The sequence below is a fragment of the Megascapheus bottae genome, chromosome 18 (genome assembly GCF_031878675.1).
Source record: "Megascapheus bottae isolate mThoBot1 chromosome 18, mThoBot2.hap1, whole genome shotgun sequence".
Lineage (NCBI taxonomy): Eukaryota > Metazoa > Chordata > Mammalia > Rodentia > Geomyidae > Megascapheus > Megascapheus bottae.
In genome coordinates this window covers 6,419,501-6,436,899 of record NC_143526.1, presented here as the reverse complement: position 1 = coordinate 6,436,899, position 17,399 = coordinate 6,419,501, and the positions used below count along the sequence as shown (strand labels likewise).

General features: G+C 44.1%; 1 protein-coding gene across 3 annotated transcripts in view; it reads left to right on the top strand.

The window, feature by feature from the left end:
* Positions 1 to 17,399, top strand: part of Gpd1l (glycerol-3-phosphate dehydrogenase 1 like) — a 52,227-nt gene that overhangs the window by 9,555 nt on the left and 25,273 nt on the right. For 2 of the 3 annotated variants that reach the window (XM_090351799.1, XM_090351801.1), the window contains exon 2: positions 10,797 to 10,974. In XM_090351799.1, coding sequence (XP_090207925.1) covers positions 10,797 to 10,974 — 178 coding nt within the window. Of the gene's footprint in view, positions 1 to 8,320; positions 8,436 to 10,796; positions 10,975 to 17,399 lie in introns of those variants that run through there. The other variant, XM_090351800.1, reaches the window with a different exon arrangement.

Below are 17,399 nucleotides of genomic sequence, written 5' to 3'. Positions count from 1 at the left end.
TTTTGGTCTGTCATGGGACCTGAACTCTGGACTTGGGCTCTGTCCTGGAGCTCTTCAGCTCAAGGCTATCGATCTACCATTTGAACCATAGTACCACTTCTGGTTTTCTGGTCTTTAACTGGAGATGAGAGTCTCACAGACTTTGGTGCCTGGCCTGGCTCTGAACCATGATCCTCAGATCTCAGCATCTAGAGTAGCTAGGATTACTTGCATGAGTCACTGGCACCTGGCTTACATCAAGCAAGAGGCTTGAAGTTGGGGCCTCTGTGCTGTCCTTTAGCGTTTTCTTGATCAAGGCTAAAAATCTTACTACTAGAGCTTCAGTTCTGGCTGTCTGGTCATTACTGGGAGATGAGAGTCTTACAGAATGTCCTTCCCTGACTGCCTGGGAACCATGATCCTCTGCCTCCAAAGTAAGCTTTTATTAACTAGAAGTGATTAGTACTTTGCATTTTGCTTTATATATCATTTTCTGGTAAGCATTTTTTCTGTGCAGTGACCCAAAGTCTTTTCCATCTTTTTAAAAAATTTTCTTTAAGTGAACATCTATTTTTAAAATACTCTATTTTTTACATTATCATTGAATACAGTGGTATTCGATTGTACCTTAAAAGCCCTGTAAGTCTAGAAAATTACACAGCATGCTAACAGTGGTTCTGTCTGGGTGGGGACATTCTTCATAGTTTTTTTCTTCCATGTACTGCTCCTAGGAGTGGGGCTACACATTCATTAGACCCAAACGGATCATCCTGTTGCCCTGGGAACCTCGACTCAGAGGAGCTCTGGGAGACGTGGGCATGGACTGTGGAGACTCTGGATGAGCCCTTGCCAGCTCTCCCGGGACTCAGTTTCCTCCAGGAGAAGGAGAGGTGTGCTGGAAGGTCCTTTCTGTCTTCACATGGCTTTACACTCCAGAGGCATTGCTGACCTTTGCCTGACTTGGTAGGCAGCCATTCATGGCTGATGACACATCTTCAGCCTAATTCAGATCTTATCCTTCTCAGGGACGATGGAAGGGCAGAACAAATACCACAGGATGAGCTGGGGTCTGCTCATCCCTTCTTGCCCTGATGGGTTACAGAATACCCTGGGTTGTTGTTGTTTTGAACCCTGTACAATTTGTTTGGTGTGTGTGTGTGTGTGTGTGTGTGTATGTGTGTTTAATGTAAAGCAGTTGTAATTGCACCAGCCTTGAAACAGCTCAGTGTGCCCCTTTCTCACTCCTGGTCCCTCGTGGTTCCTCACTGCCTTGTCTACCGTCTCTACCTCCCTTGCATGTTCATGCTTCCCTTCCCTCCTCTGCTGCCTCTTCCCCCTCCCCACCCCCTGAGACCCATTCAGCCTTCAGAAGCCACTTTTGCTCTGTGTTCTCCCAATGACCTAAGAAGTATCACTGGCACTGGGTCACATGCTCTCTCCCCTTGGGTACCTGATGTCTTCAAGCAGCTACACTGTCAGTCTCCTAGCTCCAAGGGCAGAGGCATGTTTGCTTTTATTCTCTGGATCCCTGCCTGTAGCACGAGATCCATTCTTCAAAGAGCTCTAGGTGGATCACCAGCAATTCCATTTTACACCAGGACCAATTAAATGGGTGGGAAGTGTGGATTTTAGAAGCAGACAGGTGTAGGCTTGAAGTCCTGACTCTAGGTACATGGTAGGACTTTGATGGCATTCACATTCCTCTAGCCTCCATTTCTTCATTTGTAAGTGGGGGAATCTGTACCCTGTGGTCTACTCTCAAGAATAATTGACGCTGGGTACCAGTGGCTCTTGCCTGTAATCCTAGCTGCTCAGGAGGCTGAGATCTAATGATCATAGTTCAAAGCCAGCCCAGGCACAACAATTTGTGAGACTCTTATCTCCAATTAACTACCAGAAAACTGGAAGTGGTGCTAAGGCTCAAAGTGGCAGAGCTCATGGACAGCTCTCAGGCCTAGATTTCAAGCTCCAGGATAGACAAAACAAAATAAAACAAATAAATAAAAGGAATAATTGAGCTTTTTAAAAAATATTTTTTTAATTTTAATGTTTGGCTTTTTTTTTTTTCAGTCCTGACTTGAACACTGTGCCTGAGCACTGTCCTTGGGCTTTCTCAAGGCTAGCATTCTACCACTTGAGCCACAGCACTACTCCCTGCTTTTTCTTATCTACCGATATCTAGGAATTAAACCTGGATCTTTGTACATGCTAGGCAAGCACTCTACCACTATCAAATTCCTAGCCCCAGTTGAACTTTTAAATACCTACCCAAGTTCTCTTTAAGTTGCATTGTCATAGCATTGCAGAAATGAGATGGCCCAAGACGAAGACAATTCACGTTTGCTTGGGTGATGTGAAAAACCAAGGCCTGGCTGAGTCTATCCCAGGTCTGCTTATGCTTTTTACTGACTTGGGCTCCTCAGTGCTTCCCAGGTTCTGCCTACTGCTAGGGGAAAATCAGAGTGCCAGCGTCCAGCCGGGATGAACCTTACCTCAGTGGGCCTTTCCCTTTCTGTTTCACACCTGTAATCTCCTTCAAGTACTTTTACTTTGTAAACACCATTAGCTGGAGGTAATAGTAACAAAACCACAGCCCCAGACAGACCAGTTCTTGCTAGATAACCATTCCTAGCAAGAGGAGATCCAGGCCTCCCAGGGGAGAGAGGGTTCACTAGCAATGAGAGATGGCAACTTAGACATGTGACATCTGACAAAGGCACAGTTGTGTCATTTGCTGCTGTGGAGACCAGTACCCAGCCTTTGGGGCTGTTCTTGCTTCCTATTGCTCACTTTGAGAAACAATGGAAGGGACCTTCAAGAAACCACCTAGCTTGGGACTGGGAGCATGGCCTAATGGTACAATGTTTGCCTAGCATGCACGAAACCCTGGGCTCCATTCTTCCGCACTATATACATAGAAAAAGTTGGAAGTGGTGCTGTGGCTTAAGTGGTAGGGCTGTAGCCTTGAGAAAGCCAAAGTTTAGTGCTCAGGCCCCGAGTTCAAGCTCCAGGACTGGCAGAAAAAAAAAAAAAGAAACCAACTGCCTTATCCAGCATCTTATAGATAGAAATGCTGGATCCTTGGCAGGGAACAAAAACCTGTAGCCCACTGTACTTGTGCAATGTTGACCCCACATATGGGACCCTGCACTGCCAGTCACAGGTAAGCTACTTTTGGGGACTGTAGTCAGGACTTGGGCTGGCTTTCTTTCTCTTTCTCTTTCTCTTTTCTTTTCTTTTCTTTTCTTTTCTTTTCTTTTCTTTCTTTCTTTCTTTCTTTCTTTCTTTCTTTCTTTCTTTCTTTCTTTCTTTCCAGAGCTGAGTATCAAACTCAGGAGCTTGCAAGCCACCAAGCTAAATCTTTGACCCCTCTTTGACTTCCAATTTTATTTTTTTTGGTGCTGGTATTGGATTTGAACTCAGGTCTTGCATTCTCCCTTAGCTTTTTCTTTTAAGGTTATCATTCTACTACTGGAGCCATAACTTCTGGCTTTTTGCTAGTTAATTGGAGATTTAAAGTCTTAGTATTCTCCTATTTCAGCCTTCTTAGTAGCTAGATGTACAGTCATATGCCACTGGTGCTTGACTTACTTTGAAAAAGAAATATATATATATATATATATAAATATGTATATGTAGTCTCTATATATGTACTGAGTATGAAGATACACATGCTAGGCAAGTGCTAGATATACCTATCTATACCTTTGTTCCTGCCTCAATTTTAGAGTCAGTTTTAGATTTTGCTTGTATTAAGACCCTCAAGGCATCTCCAGAACTCACTACTTCTCTATTTGATCCAGGAGGAAAGTTAAGTTCCCCCATCCTTTTTTTTTTTGGTATGGTTACTGGGGCTAAAATACAGGTCTTGGACATTTTCCCTTAGCTTTTTTATTTTCTCAAAGTTGGTGTTCTACCACTTGAGCTATCCTTCCACTTCTATTTGGTCTTTCATATTGGAAATGTCTCAGGATATACGACCACACCACCTTGAAAGGAACTCAATACAACAAATTTTTACTCCTGCACAAGGGTATACTACTGACAGGAAACTTATTAAGAAGGCTTGTGGAGTGGGCAGTCCACTCAGGTTCTGTCCCTTTGTTATGGCCCTTTATTCTGATTGTGAATCTAAAATCTGACCAGTCTTGCTGCCATTAGGTAGTTTAAAAGCTGTTAAAAGTTTACCCGGGCAATAAACCCAAACCAGGACCCCAAGCAGGAATTAGATAAAGAATTCTTACGCAGCTGATGTTCTGCCAGTTGAGGCATACCTTCAGTTCTTAGAATAACAATTCTTATAAGAGGACATGGCTTAAAAGTAAAGTAGCACTGGATGCTGGTGGCTCATGCTTAGAATCTGAGCTACTCAGGAAGCTGAGATCTCAGGATTGTGATTCAAAGCTAAGGCAGGAAATTCTTTGAGACTCTTATCTCTAATAGAGAAAATTACTCAGAAAAAGCCGGAAGTGGGGCTTTGGCTCAAGTGCTAGAGCAACAGCCTTGAGCACAAACAAGTCAGGGACAGAGCATGCATACACACACGATCTCGTACTAGCTTCTAGTAGGATGTTGGTGCTGTGTCAAACAACCACTTTGACAGAAAAGATTCTAATTCCCCTACATTCACATGGGTCAGAAACATGAAGCACACAGGCTTGTCACTGCAAGACCACAAAGGAGTTTGGGGTGTAAATTATGCCTTTTGATATATTATATTGTATATACACGATATTATATAATTAACAGAATAAGAAAAGGTTCAGCCCAATACCAATAGAGTCTATACCCAACAGAATATAAAAAACAAAAATGTGCGTGATTTCTACTGCCCTCTAAAAGATTTATAAGTCACCTAAAATAAGACTAAGCCTTAGGCACCAAGATCTCTGTCTCTTTTAAAGTTTATTCCCTCAGGTCTGATCTGACCCCACCCCCCAACTTCTGTCTCATCTTTAATCCCAAAGTGGCAGATACAGCTACCTGGCCCAGGATTCCTTGGTAAGTCACCTCCAGTTCCAAGTTGTCATATTTGGTGCTTGCATCCCATCAGTTGTGGCTGCAAGACTGCTCACCCCATCTCAGTTACTGCTAGCCCCAGTAACCATACCAGAAAAAAAGAGCATGTTCTAGGAGAACATGTGCTTATTATTGCTCAGGAGCTCTGACCAGCTGCATTCTCGGCTTGGTCCTCCTCATTCACTTTTTCTTTCTTTCTCTCTGTCCCTTCCTTCCATTCTTTTTTCCTTTCTTTTCTTTCTTTTCTTTTCTTTTTTTTTTTTTGCCAGTCCTGGGGCTTGAACTCAGGGCCTGAGCACTGTCTCAAGGGTAGAGCTCTACCACTTGAGCCACAGCACCATTTCCAGCTTTTCCTATGTATATGGCATATAGGGAATCAAATCCAGGTCTTCATGCATGCTAGGTAAGCACTCTATCATTAGCCCTCATTGACATTTCTGAATACTGGATATTGCTCATCCTAGCTCTGATCATGAAATTGTTTTTGCTTCTCACCAGGGGTTCAGTCCTCTTCCTGTACTATTGTTTAGCTCTGACCATCATGGTTTCCTCTGTAGAAAGCTCTGGACACTTGTCATAGACCGATGTGGATTGCATTAAGGTCCTTTGTGTTAAAGTCTAGGACAGTTGTCCCTGTAGAAACATATCCTTCCATTTCCCTTCTCTTAGCAAACTTCATCTTGAGTATCTTTGGGGATGTTAAGCTTCTAGGAGCAGTGACTAACACATGAGGCTTTTTCTGTTGACCCCCACTACATTTAGCCCAATGTATTATATGCTGTAGGTGCCCAATAAGTATTCAGTGACTTAGATAGGTGGCTGGCTGAATGATTGGATGACACTACTGATGGAATTAGGAAAGAGGCATTTGCAGAAGATTAAATCATATGCTGGAGTTTCCCTTAATTTTTTTGTGCCAGTCCTAGGGCTTGAACTCAGGGCGTGAGCACTGTCCCTGAGCTTCTTTTGCTCTACCACTTGAGCCACAGTGCCACTTCCGGCCCTTTCTGTTTTTGGGGTACTGAGGAATGGAACCCAGAGCTTTATGTGTGTTAGGCAAAGCACTCTACCATTAAGCCACATTCCCAGCCCATTCCAGTCATTTAAGTTTTTGTCCAGTCATTTAAGCCCCAGTGAACTACAAAGAATGTGCAGATGTGGCCTGGTGGGCTTCATACCCATGTTATTTGAATTCCTCAAGTTCAAGTTTAGCAGGTGTTTCTAGTTTACTTCTGCCTGTAAATACTTAGCTTCCTCTGGAGGCTACAGAAAAGATTATGGGAAGGGATCTTTTATTCTGGTTTGTGTGTGTGTGTGTGTGTGTGTGTGTGTGTTTGTGTTTGTTTTTCGGTCAGTCATGGGGCTTAAACTCTGGGCCTGGGTACTGTCCCTGAGCTTTTCACCTCAAGGCTAGGCTAGCATTATACCCCTTGAGCCACAGTGCCACTTCTGGTTTTCTGGTGGTTAATTAGAGATAAGAGTCTCATGGACTTTTGTGGCCAGTCTGACTTTGAACTGTGATCCTCAGATCTCAGCCTCCTGAGCAGAATGAGCCACTGGTGTCCAGCCTTTGTGTGTGTGTGTGTGTGTGTGTGTGTCCATGGTAGAGCTTGAACTCAAAGCCTGGGTGCTATCCCTGGGCTCTTTTTGCTCAAGGCTAGCTCTACTACTTTGAGTCACAGTGCCACTTTTGGTTTTCTGGTGGTTAATTGGAGATAAGAGTCTCATGGAGACTTTTCTACCTGGGCTGGCTTTGAACCTTACTCCTCAGATCTCAGCCTACCTAGTAGCTAGGATTACAGGCATGAGCCACCAGTACCTGGCCTGATTTGCATTTGAACTAGCCTTCCTCCCCTCTACTAGAGATAGAACCCAAGGCCAACACTCTACCACTGAACTATCTTCCCAGTTATTTTGCAGTTTAACTGGATGCCACGGAGCACTGTATGAGTACAGGAGCAGCCATACTAAGCTGAGAAGAAAGGTGTAGTGATAGAAAGCCTCCCATGTCTAAGTTTCAGTGAGCTGGCTTGCTGACATTGGTAGGCATAGCTGCCTAGACACATTCCTTGGCCAGGAGGTTGGCATAAGAATTCTAGATCACATGGAATAGCAGCTTCCAAATGAGTCACAGTGAACTTGAAAAATGCCACCCTGGAGGTGACAGTTTTATTGTTTGGTGGTTTGGGTATGGCTTGGAACACAGGACTTCTTGACCCTCACAGGTAATTCTAGTGTGTAATCAAAGTTGAGACTTACTGTTGTAATTTATTGTTCTTTTTCTTTTCCCAACATAGAATAATCTATGGTAGATTTATTCAGGTTTTCATAGCTGTCAAAGTCTAGAGATTGAAATAAAGGCTTGGGACAGATTAGAGCTGGCTGAAATGAGATAGAGGGCCAGCTGCTGGTGGCTCATGCCTGTAATCTTAGGACTGTGACATCAGCCTAGTCAGGAAAGTCTGAGACACCCATTTGCAATAAATCACACACACGCATGCACATGTGCATGCAGCCCAAAGTGGAGCTGTGGTACAAGTGGCAGAGCACCAGCCTTGAGTGAAGAAGGTAAGGGACAGGCCAAGTTCAGGCCGCATGCCAGCACGCGCGTGTGTGCACACATGTGCACACACACATACCCCTCAGCTGTGAGGGACAAGAGAAAGAAGAATGACCATGTCATGTATGTTCTTCAGCATTACCTGCTCTGCCCAGAATACTTAGAAAACTACAGATAGCCTCGATTTTGGATTTGCAAGGTGCATTTTACCACATATGTTCATTAGAAAGTTACCTAGATAAAAGTTCTTGGAGCTGAGAATATGGCCTAGTGGTAGAGTACTTACCTAGCATACACAGAGCCCTGGGTGCAATTCTTTAGTAGCATATGTACAGAAAAAGCCAGAAGTGGAGCTGCGGCTCAAATGGTAGAGTACTAGCCCTGAGAAAGCTCAAGGACAGTGCCGAGTCCCTGAGTTCAAGCCCTAGGACTGGGAAAGAAAAAGTTCTTTAGAGCTGTTTGGGGCTGATTGGCTCAGCTGGGTTAGGTGCCGAGTCAGCAGTAATTCTAGGAGATGCAAGGATAATTGGTGCCAGAGTGTTCCCTGTGCTGCAGGCAGGAGCTGTTGGGTCTGCTTTGAGTAGTTAGGATTCAGTCATTTCCATAACTGAATTTGTTAGAGTAGAGCTAGAGATGAGGGTTTGTATTTGATAGAGGACGAAAGGTAGAGACGAGGGCTTCATGGCTGTAGGCCGCCTGTATTCGGTGCTCAGAATGTGGGTCCTGTTCTCTCTTGGCTCCTTTTAGGAATTGTTGGGAACATCTCAGGATATTGGGGTAACATATAGAAATAAGGACATCAACTTGAAAGGAACTTAGCTCTGCAAAGCTTGCTGTGACAGAATGACCTACTGGAAGGAAGAAGCCAAGTGAGCAGGTACCTAGGTTCTGTCTCTCACACACCACTGCCTCCTGTTTTGATTGGCTGAAACTTAGGTTCACAAGCCTGCCTTATGATAGTTTGAGAGGATATTGCTTAATAAAAGTTAACAGGAACAGAACATAACTGACAAAAGGATGTCTTAATTAGAGTATCATCAACTGGGGCCAAGCCACCTGGGCAAAGCAGGAACTGGTCAGAAAAACAATTCTTAGCCGCACTTTACCACTTAAGCCATGCATCTAATCTCAAGAAAAACAATTCTTAAAACAGGAATGTGGCTTAGCTAAAATAGCTTCTTATAGGTTGGTAGCTACCCTTAAAATGGCAGTGCTTATGGCAAGCAACCAGTGTGACAGAAGATTCTTTCTTACGCATACAGAATCTATTGGGGTTCTTTTTTTTCTTTTGGTTATTAGTATCTTTAAGTAGATATATAAAGGAGTTCCATTTCAGTTTATAAGTACAATTCATCTTAAACAGTGTCACTCTTTCTCTCGTAACCCCACCTCCCTACAAGTTACCGGATTCCATTGCCACATATGTATATTGAATATGACGACTGGATTTGCCTGCCCTCCTACTCTCTGTAATATCCCAGCTATTTTGAGGGGCCTCAAGCACCCCAGCAATAGAGTCACCAGCACTCTATGAACGGGGCTAGGAGTCAATTTAATAGCAGCGCAGCAGCTACTCTCTACCTTCAGGCAGCCTGGACCTTCTGTGGGGCTGAGCTTTTAAAGGTAAACATCACACGCAGGTGGCCAAACAGTTGAATTATTTTTACAAAAAACAAAAACAGACAGCTAATCCTGACAGGTTACTACACTCCATTTGTTTCTCCCCACACCCTTTTTTTTTTTTTTTTTTAGTCATGGGGCTTGAGCTTGGCTTGGGCTCTGTTCCAGAGCTCTTCAGCTCAAGGGTACTGCCCTACCTTTGAGCCAAGTCCCACTTCCCATTTTCTAGAGATTAATTGGAGTCTCAGGTCCTTTTGTGTCCAGGCTGGCTTTGAACCTTGATCCTCAGATCTCAGCCTCCTAAGTAGTTAGGATTACAGGCGTGAGCCCCTGGCTCTTCTCCCTTTCTTGAACTCTATCCCTTTTCCTCATCTCCCCATCCAGGACAAAACATTTTCTAGCCACCTGATATTTTTGTTGACCCATAAGTCATAAGTTGTTCAAAAGAGTTAAACTATTAGAGTCTTCCTCTGAATACCTCTTACTCAATTGGTTCATGTATATCTGCATTACCCTGTGTATGTTTTCCTATGTTTACAATGAGAGAAAACCTGCACTGTGTGTCTCTGAGCCTGATTTATTTCACTTAAGATTTTTTCGAGGTCTATCCATTTCCTTGCAAATGATATAATGTACTTTTTGATGCATGAGTACAATTCCTGTGTGTGTGTGTATGTTGATCCACTCATCCATTATAGGGAATCTAAGCTGTTTCCAGAACTTTGGCTATGGTGAATAATGAACAATGAATATGGCTGTGCAAGAGTCATTTGTAGTCTTTTGGATAAATGCCCAACATCTGTGTAGTTCTTGTCTTTCCAGTTAGGATTCCACTGTGGTCTTTCCAGTTAGGATTCCACTGTGGGCCAGTTTATCTGGACAGTTTGTCTTCCAGTGAGCACATTTTCATCTTCTTGGTAGATTTGAACTATATAGCTTGGTGTCCTTGGAGTCTTCAAACCCTTTCAGTGTCATCATGCTTTTGGGTTGGATGAATTTCTTTCTGTAATATCCCTGTCATTGTGGGGGGGGCCTTCAATCCCCCCAGAAATAGAGTCATCAGCACTCAGTGAACAGAGCTGAAAGTGTGTGTACTACTAGCATAGTGACCGCTCGCCACCTTCTGGCTAATTGAGAGCAGCCTTGACCTTCTGTGAGGCTGGACTTTTAAAGGTAAACACCACACGCAGGTGGTAGTCACTGTATTACGTCACCTTAAAATGCCAATAGTCAATAACCCACAGGGATGGAACCACACACCCGTGGTCCCAACACTCACAGGTGGTCGAGCAGGTTAAGCAGTTTTTACAAAAACAAAAATTTTGGCAGCTAAGCCTGCCAGGTTATTACACTTTCTTCCTGTCCCAAGTAACTTTGGCTTTTACTGGTTCCGAGATGGGTAGGTTTTCATTAGTACAAAGTTCCTGGGCTTTCCAGTGAGATCAAGCAAGTTTCATGTGACTTAAGATGGATACATGTCGCATTTTGGTCCTTGAATTGGAATGAAAGCACGCATCTTGTCAATTTAAAGTGAGCACATTTAACTTAATTGCAATCAAATTCTTCTGCTCAAGTTATTTTTTTCCCAAGTTAATTTTTTTTCCTGGTTTCTTTGTAGGGGTTCAGCTGTGGCAAAGATAATTGGTAATAATGTCCAGAAACTGCAGAAGTTTGCCTCCACAGTGAAGATGTGGGTCTTTGAAGAAACGGTCAATGGGAGAAAACTGACTGACATCATAAATAATGATCATGAAAATGTAAAGTATCTCCCTGGACACAAGCTGCCAGAAAATGTGGTAAGACTCTGGGGGAACAGTGCATTTGCTTCATTCTGCAGTTCTTTTTTTTTTTTTTTTCTCTCATTCTTCAGTTCTTCCTTGGCAGATGATGCTTGGGACCTGGATCTTATTCCCCAATGGCTCTGGTTTTCCTGACTGTGAAAATCGGTTTTGTGTTAGTCTTAGGGCTGCTCTAAGCAGAGTGCCTCAGGCGGGATGAGCTAAACCACAGAAACTGGCTTATTTGTGTGACAGTTCTGAGCACCTGCTTCCTTGCAAGGCTTCCTTGTGGCTATGTCCTCTCATACCCTCCTGCGTCATAACCCTCACTCTGGAACAGAGTCATCTTGGATCACATGTATCATACAGCAGTCAGACTCCCTCTCTATGATCATTTTTAGTTCACTACCTTTCTGAGGGCACTGTAACCAGTCACAGTCTCAGGTGATGAGCTTTGGGGGACATACCATGTAGGCTGTAAGAGTAAGAATCTTTTCTGTCAAAGTGGTTGCTTAATATAATCACCACCATTTCAAAAGTAGCCTCCATCCTACAAGAGGTATGTTAGTTAAGCCACATCCTGCTTTAAGAATTATTTTCTAGGCAGGCCCCCATAACTCACACTATAATCCTAGCTACTCATGAGGCTGAGAACTGAGGATCATGGTTCAAAACCAGCAGGAGCAGGAAAGTCTGTCAAAGTTGTATCTCTAGGCTCTCAGATCAAGTCCCAGCATTGAGAGAGACACACACAGACATGTATGCATGGGTGCGTGCGTGCGCACACACCCACCACACACACACACACACACACACGCACACACACACGCCTGCCCGCTCGCCCCATACCTCTAGTGGTAGAGTGGTCCGGCTCCAACTGAGTAATAATTGTTTTATTGACAATTGAATTAGATGTCATGATTTGGGTGGATGGCTTGCGTAAACTTATAACCCCTTGAAAATTAGCCAATCTCACAAGATTGTGGACCTAAGTTCTAATCAATCAGAAACTCAGAGTAAAGGTCAGTGACACTTTAGGGATAAACCTGTGCCACTCCCTAGCCAGCTCTGGCTTCTTTTCAGTAGCATGTCCTTTTGCTTTTGTAGAAGTAATTTTTGCTAAGTTCTTTTTGAGTCAGTGTCCTATTTCTATGTGATACTCCAGTATCCCAAGACATTTCTAATGAGTCATAGCAGGACTCCTTTGTTGGTGGTAGCTTGTTTTGTACCAGTAGGAGAGCTGAAACTCAGGGTCTCTTGTGCCCTCCCCTTAGCTTTTATGCTCAAGGCTGATGCTCTACAACTGGAATCATATCCCAGTTTCAGATTTTTATAACTAGAGATGAATCTCTCAGACTTGTCTTCCCTGGCTAGCTTCAAACTTCAATCCTTAGCCCTGAGCTTTATTCTATTTTTTTGGTCAGTCATGCGGCTTGAACTCTGGCCTGAGTGCTATCCCTGAGCTCATCAGCTCAAGGCTAGTATTCTGCCACTTGAGCCACTTTCTGGCTTTTTCTGGGTACTGAGGAATTGAACCCATGGCTTTGTGCATACTAGGTGACCACTCTACCACTAGGCTACACTTCCAGCCCCATAAAAACATTATTTTAGGGGGCCGGGAGTTTGGCCTAGTGGTAGAGTGCTTGCCTAGCATGCACGAAGACCCGGGTTCAATTCCTCGGTACCACATACATAGAAAAAAGCTGGAAGTGGTGCTGAGGCTCAAGTGGTAGAGCTCTAGCCTTGAGAAAGTCCAAGGACAGTGCTCAGGCCCTGAGCCCAAGCCCAGGACTGGCAAAACAAAAAAACAAAAAAAAAATTAGTTTTTTGTTTTTATTGTTGTTGTTGTTCATTGTGGGGCTTGAACTCTGGGCCTGGGCGCTGTCCCTGACCTAAGCCTCTCAAACAGCTAGGATTATAGGTGTGAGCCACTACCACCCAGCAAGAAGGTTCTTTGTCATTTAGAGTGCACTGGAGATGGAACCAGTGATGACCTCCCTGCTTGTGTTCCTTGATGTGCTTTTCTCAGTGCCTGTATTTGATCAGCTATTCAGGCCAGCTAATGTCCTACTCCATAAAGTCAAGGTCAAGGCTTAAATCACAAAGGGAAAGAGAAGAAAATAGGATAACTGTAGAACTGACAATTGAAAAAGCAAAGTTACCAGATCTGGGAGAGAAAAATATAGGTTGTTGCATGGCCTGGTTCTATCGATTTGAAGGGGAAGAAGAAAGTGGGCATGGAGAAAGAAGAGTGTCCACCCTGCTGCGGGTATGGTGGAGTCTGTAAACTGCTGCTGCCGCCAGATTCACCCTCTAGAGGTTTCTGTAACAGTCTGTTTGGAAGCTGTGGCTTCCTACTTTGTCTAGGTTACCCCCCCTCCCCCCGCAACCCACCTCCATGAGCATACTGCCTGTGAGGGCAGAGAATAGTGCTTGGCTGTGGGCAGAAAGAGGAATAAGATGAGGGCTTCCTTCCTGGGGGACTGAGCAGGTCTGTATGGAAAGAAATGAATGCGGGAAACTTTGCAGATGCCAAGGCCTACCTTGTGTGTGTGTGTGTGTGTGTGTGTGTGTGTGTGTGTGTGTGTGTGTGTGTGTGTTGCTTAAGGCTAATGCTCTACCACTTGAGCTATAGCTCCACTTCCAGCTTTTTGGTGGTTAATTGGAGATGAGTCTCACAGCATTTTTTGCCCAGGCTGTTTGAATCTTGATCCTCAGATCTCAGCCTCCTTGAGTAGCAAGGATTATAAGCATGAGCCACTAGCACCTGGCTTATGGAAGATGTGTATTGGGATCCCCCATCTTCACTCTGCACCCACATGCTGAAGACAGAACCCAGGATTTTGTGCATGCTAGGCAGGGGCTAAGCTACTCTCTCAGCCCTTTGAATTTAGCTTTTAATTATATCGTGTTCCAGCTAAATAGTGCATGTATCTCACTCAATTTCAACAACCCTCTTAGGTAAAAACTATTAGTTTCCTACTGTGTTGATGGTTTTAATGATAGAGGGGAAGAATCCAAGGGCCAGAGAGGGGAACAGACTGGCACAAGGTCACATGCTCTGAGTTGACCTTGGGATTGGACCCTGGTAGATTCATTGCTAAGCCAGAGGAGTCTGTTGCTTTATGGACAATAATGCCCTTCTTCTCTATGTCATCAAAGGACTGTGAGCCAACATTTCCCTAAGGTTATTTAGTGGGGAAGGAGATGGTGATGACTGTGAAGGTGAAAGGTTGCTCAGACATCTGAAAGGGAAGATTGAGAGGCAGACACAAGACACCTATAATGAGGCAGGGTCTCACTATGTCATCTAGTCTGGCAATCCAGCTCCTTTGCCTGTGAGTGCTGCTATTCCAGGTGTGCACCACCATGCCTGATTCATTCCTGCCCTTGTTTGTTAAGTGCCAGTACTGAGGCTTGAATTCAGAACCCAGAGCTCTGTCTCTTAGCTCTTGTGCTCAGTGCTGGCACTATAACTTGAGCCACAGTTTCACTTCTTACTTTTTTTTGGTGGTTAATTGGAAATAAAGGTCTCACAGATTTTGCCTCTCTAGGCTGGTTTTAAACCATGATGCTCAGATCTCAGCCTCTTGAGCCACTAGGATTGCAGGTAGAAGTCACTGGCACTCAGCTTGCTCTTGCTCTTCTGTAAGCCACGTGCCTCCTTGTCTTGTTCCTCATGGTCTTTTTTTGTGCTGATTGCCTATGAACCTGATTGCCTACCTCCATCTGCCCCAAACCCTCTGCTCTGACTTTCAGGTGTCCACAGTAACTAACCACTTTTTCTTCCCTTGGTACTCATTGAATGCTGGGGGACATAACTCTGCTAAGTGGTTCTAAGAAGCTAGAGCCTGAGTGGTGAGCAGGGAGAGTGGAGGGAGGGACCAACCCCGTGAGTCATGAACCAGAGCCCCATCCATGCCCAAAGCCTTGCAGGTGCATGAAAATGAACCTACAAATATATTTTAGGAGCTGGGAATGAGGTAGAGTGCTGGCCTAACATGCATGAGGCCCTGGGGTCTCTTCCTCAGTACCACCAGAAGTAATGCTGTGGCTCAAGTGGTAGAGTGCTAGCCTTGAGCAACAGAAGCTCAAGGACAGTGCCCAGGTCCTGAGTTCAAATACCAGGACTGCCCTTCTCCCACCCCCTCCAAAAAAACAATATGTTTATCTATCTGTTTACAAACATTTTTTTTTCATTTTGAAGAGGACATTTGTGCCACTTCTGACTTTTGTCTAGATGGGCAGTGTGCCAGTACCTAGAGATGGAATTCCAGGTCACAGAAAATGATCAGTCCTCTGCCTCCTTGTCTCTGAATTTTAACACTTTTGGATCCTTGTGAATTTATGGAAATACATTCCATCAACACAGGATTGGTTTTTGTGGTGTCAGTGTGCTGGGTTGAGATTGTGTGTCTGGTTTGTTCAGAGCCCTCAAACTGCTGTTTGCCTGACCTTTCCCCCAGGCCCACATTCATGTACTTATAAGATGACTTCTTACCCCAGGAACTTTGTGTGACAAAGACATCACTGTGTCATTGCCAGTTCACTAAGGGCTGGCGAGTCTAAGTCTGTACTTCCCCTGAGGCCAAAAGAACACTTACTTCCTGTCATCGCAAGATAGAAATATTGATCTTGTGTTGGAGTGTTCTTCATCCAGAACCCCTGCTGGTAAGCACGCATCTTCCTAGGGCTTTTCTGCTTTTCCCCTCAAACTTAGCAAACCCCAGTGTGGCCCGGGGATTTATGATCATGGCATCCTCCATGAAATTCGATTGTCATGCCCTCTTTGTGTTCTAAGATCTGCTCACTTATAAAAACAAACCAAGTATCCTTAATATGTGGCTATTAGATCCAAACAGTACAAGAGTGAGGACTCAATATTTGCGTACTCAATGCTATGGACATGGTACTGGAAATATAAACACAACTACATAGACATAAAAATTTATGATTCTATAGACATAATGTTTTATTACATAGATTAATATGTATTTATGACATACAAACCCTCAGCCTAATTTTAATTACGTTCTAAAATCTAAGTGTCAGTGAATATATGTAGAGATTCCCTTCCTGAATACTTGTTTGTTAAACATGTCATTTGAAATATGATGTAAGAATCAATGTTAATAAATTCTTTAATAAAAAAAAAAAACAAGGCTGGGAGTTTGGCCTAGTGGTAGAGTGCTTGCCTAGCATGCATGATGACTCGGGTTCAAGTCCTTGGTACCACATACATAGAAAAAGCCAGAAATGGTGGCTCAAGTGGCAGAGTGCTAGAAAAGTTCAGGATAGTGCTCAGGCCCTGAGTTCAAACCTTAGGACTGGCAAAAAACAAGCAAACAAACAAAAACAACTTACATCATAGCTTTAAATGCCTTCCTAACATGCTTGAGATCCTAGGTTTAAATCCTAGTACTGTTTTTAAATGTAAAAGAAAACATAGAAACTGCTTTACTGAGAAGTTCCATGTGCCATAACATTTGGTGAACTAATACATTCCCATAGTTGTGCACCCACCTATCACCACAGTCCTGGGGCTTGAACTCAGGGCCTGGGGACTGTCCTTGAGTTTCTTTTGCTCAAAGCTAGCGCTCTACCACTTGAGCCACAGTGCCACTTCTGTCTTTTTCTGTTTATGGATACTGAGGAATTGAAGCTAGGGCTTTATGCATGCTAGGCAAGCACTCTATCACTAAGCCACATCCAAGCCCCCACAAGCAATTTTTAAACCTTTTCTTGCTAGTCCTGGGGCTTAAACTCAGGGCCTGAGCTCTGTCCCTGAGCCTCTCTGTGCTCAAGGCTAGCACTCTACTATTTGAGCCACAATGCCACTTCTAGCCTTTCCTGTTTATCAAACCTGGGCTTCATGCATTCTAGGCAAGCACTCTACCACTAAGCCACATTCCCAGCCCTCACTTAGTTTTTTTCATACAAAACCTTGGTGCTTTTTCATATAAAAACCTTGGTGCTCTACCACTTGAGCCATACCTCCACTTCCAGCTTTTTGGTGGTTGTCAGATATCAGCCTCCTAAGTAGCTCAGATTATAGGCATGCAGTGCCCGGCTGTTCTTCAGTTTTATGGCTCTGGCTTTAGGGCAAAGGCTCTGGTTTCTGCACTTGCCCCTACAGTGGGCAGAGGAGTGCGGGTTTAGAGGATGTCAGGGAGGTACTGCTTCAGAGGCTGTCACTGGGGCAGAAAGTCCCTGGCACTTGTGACCCTGACCCTAGATTGTGATCTGGAGGTTTTTGGAAGGGAAATAGGGGCTTCCCCTGCCTTTTTGAGGAAGGAGGGAGACACACTAAGCTTTCGGCTGTGGTTCCAGCATAGGAAGGACTGATTGTATCTACATATGCTAAAAAAAATGTTTTGCTTGAGGCTGGGAATTTGGCCTAGCTTGCATGAAGACCTAGGTTCGATTCCTCAGTACCACATATA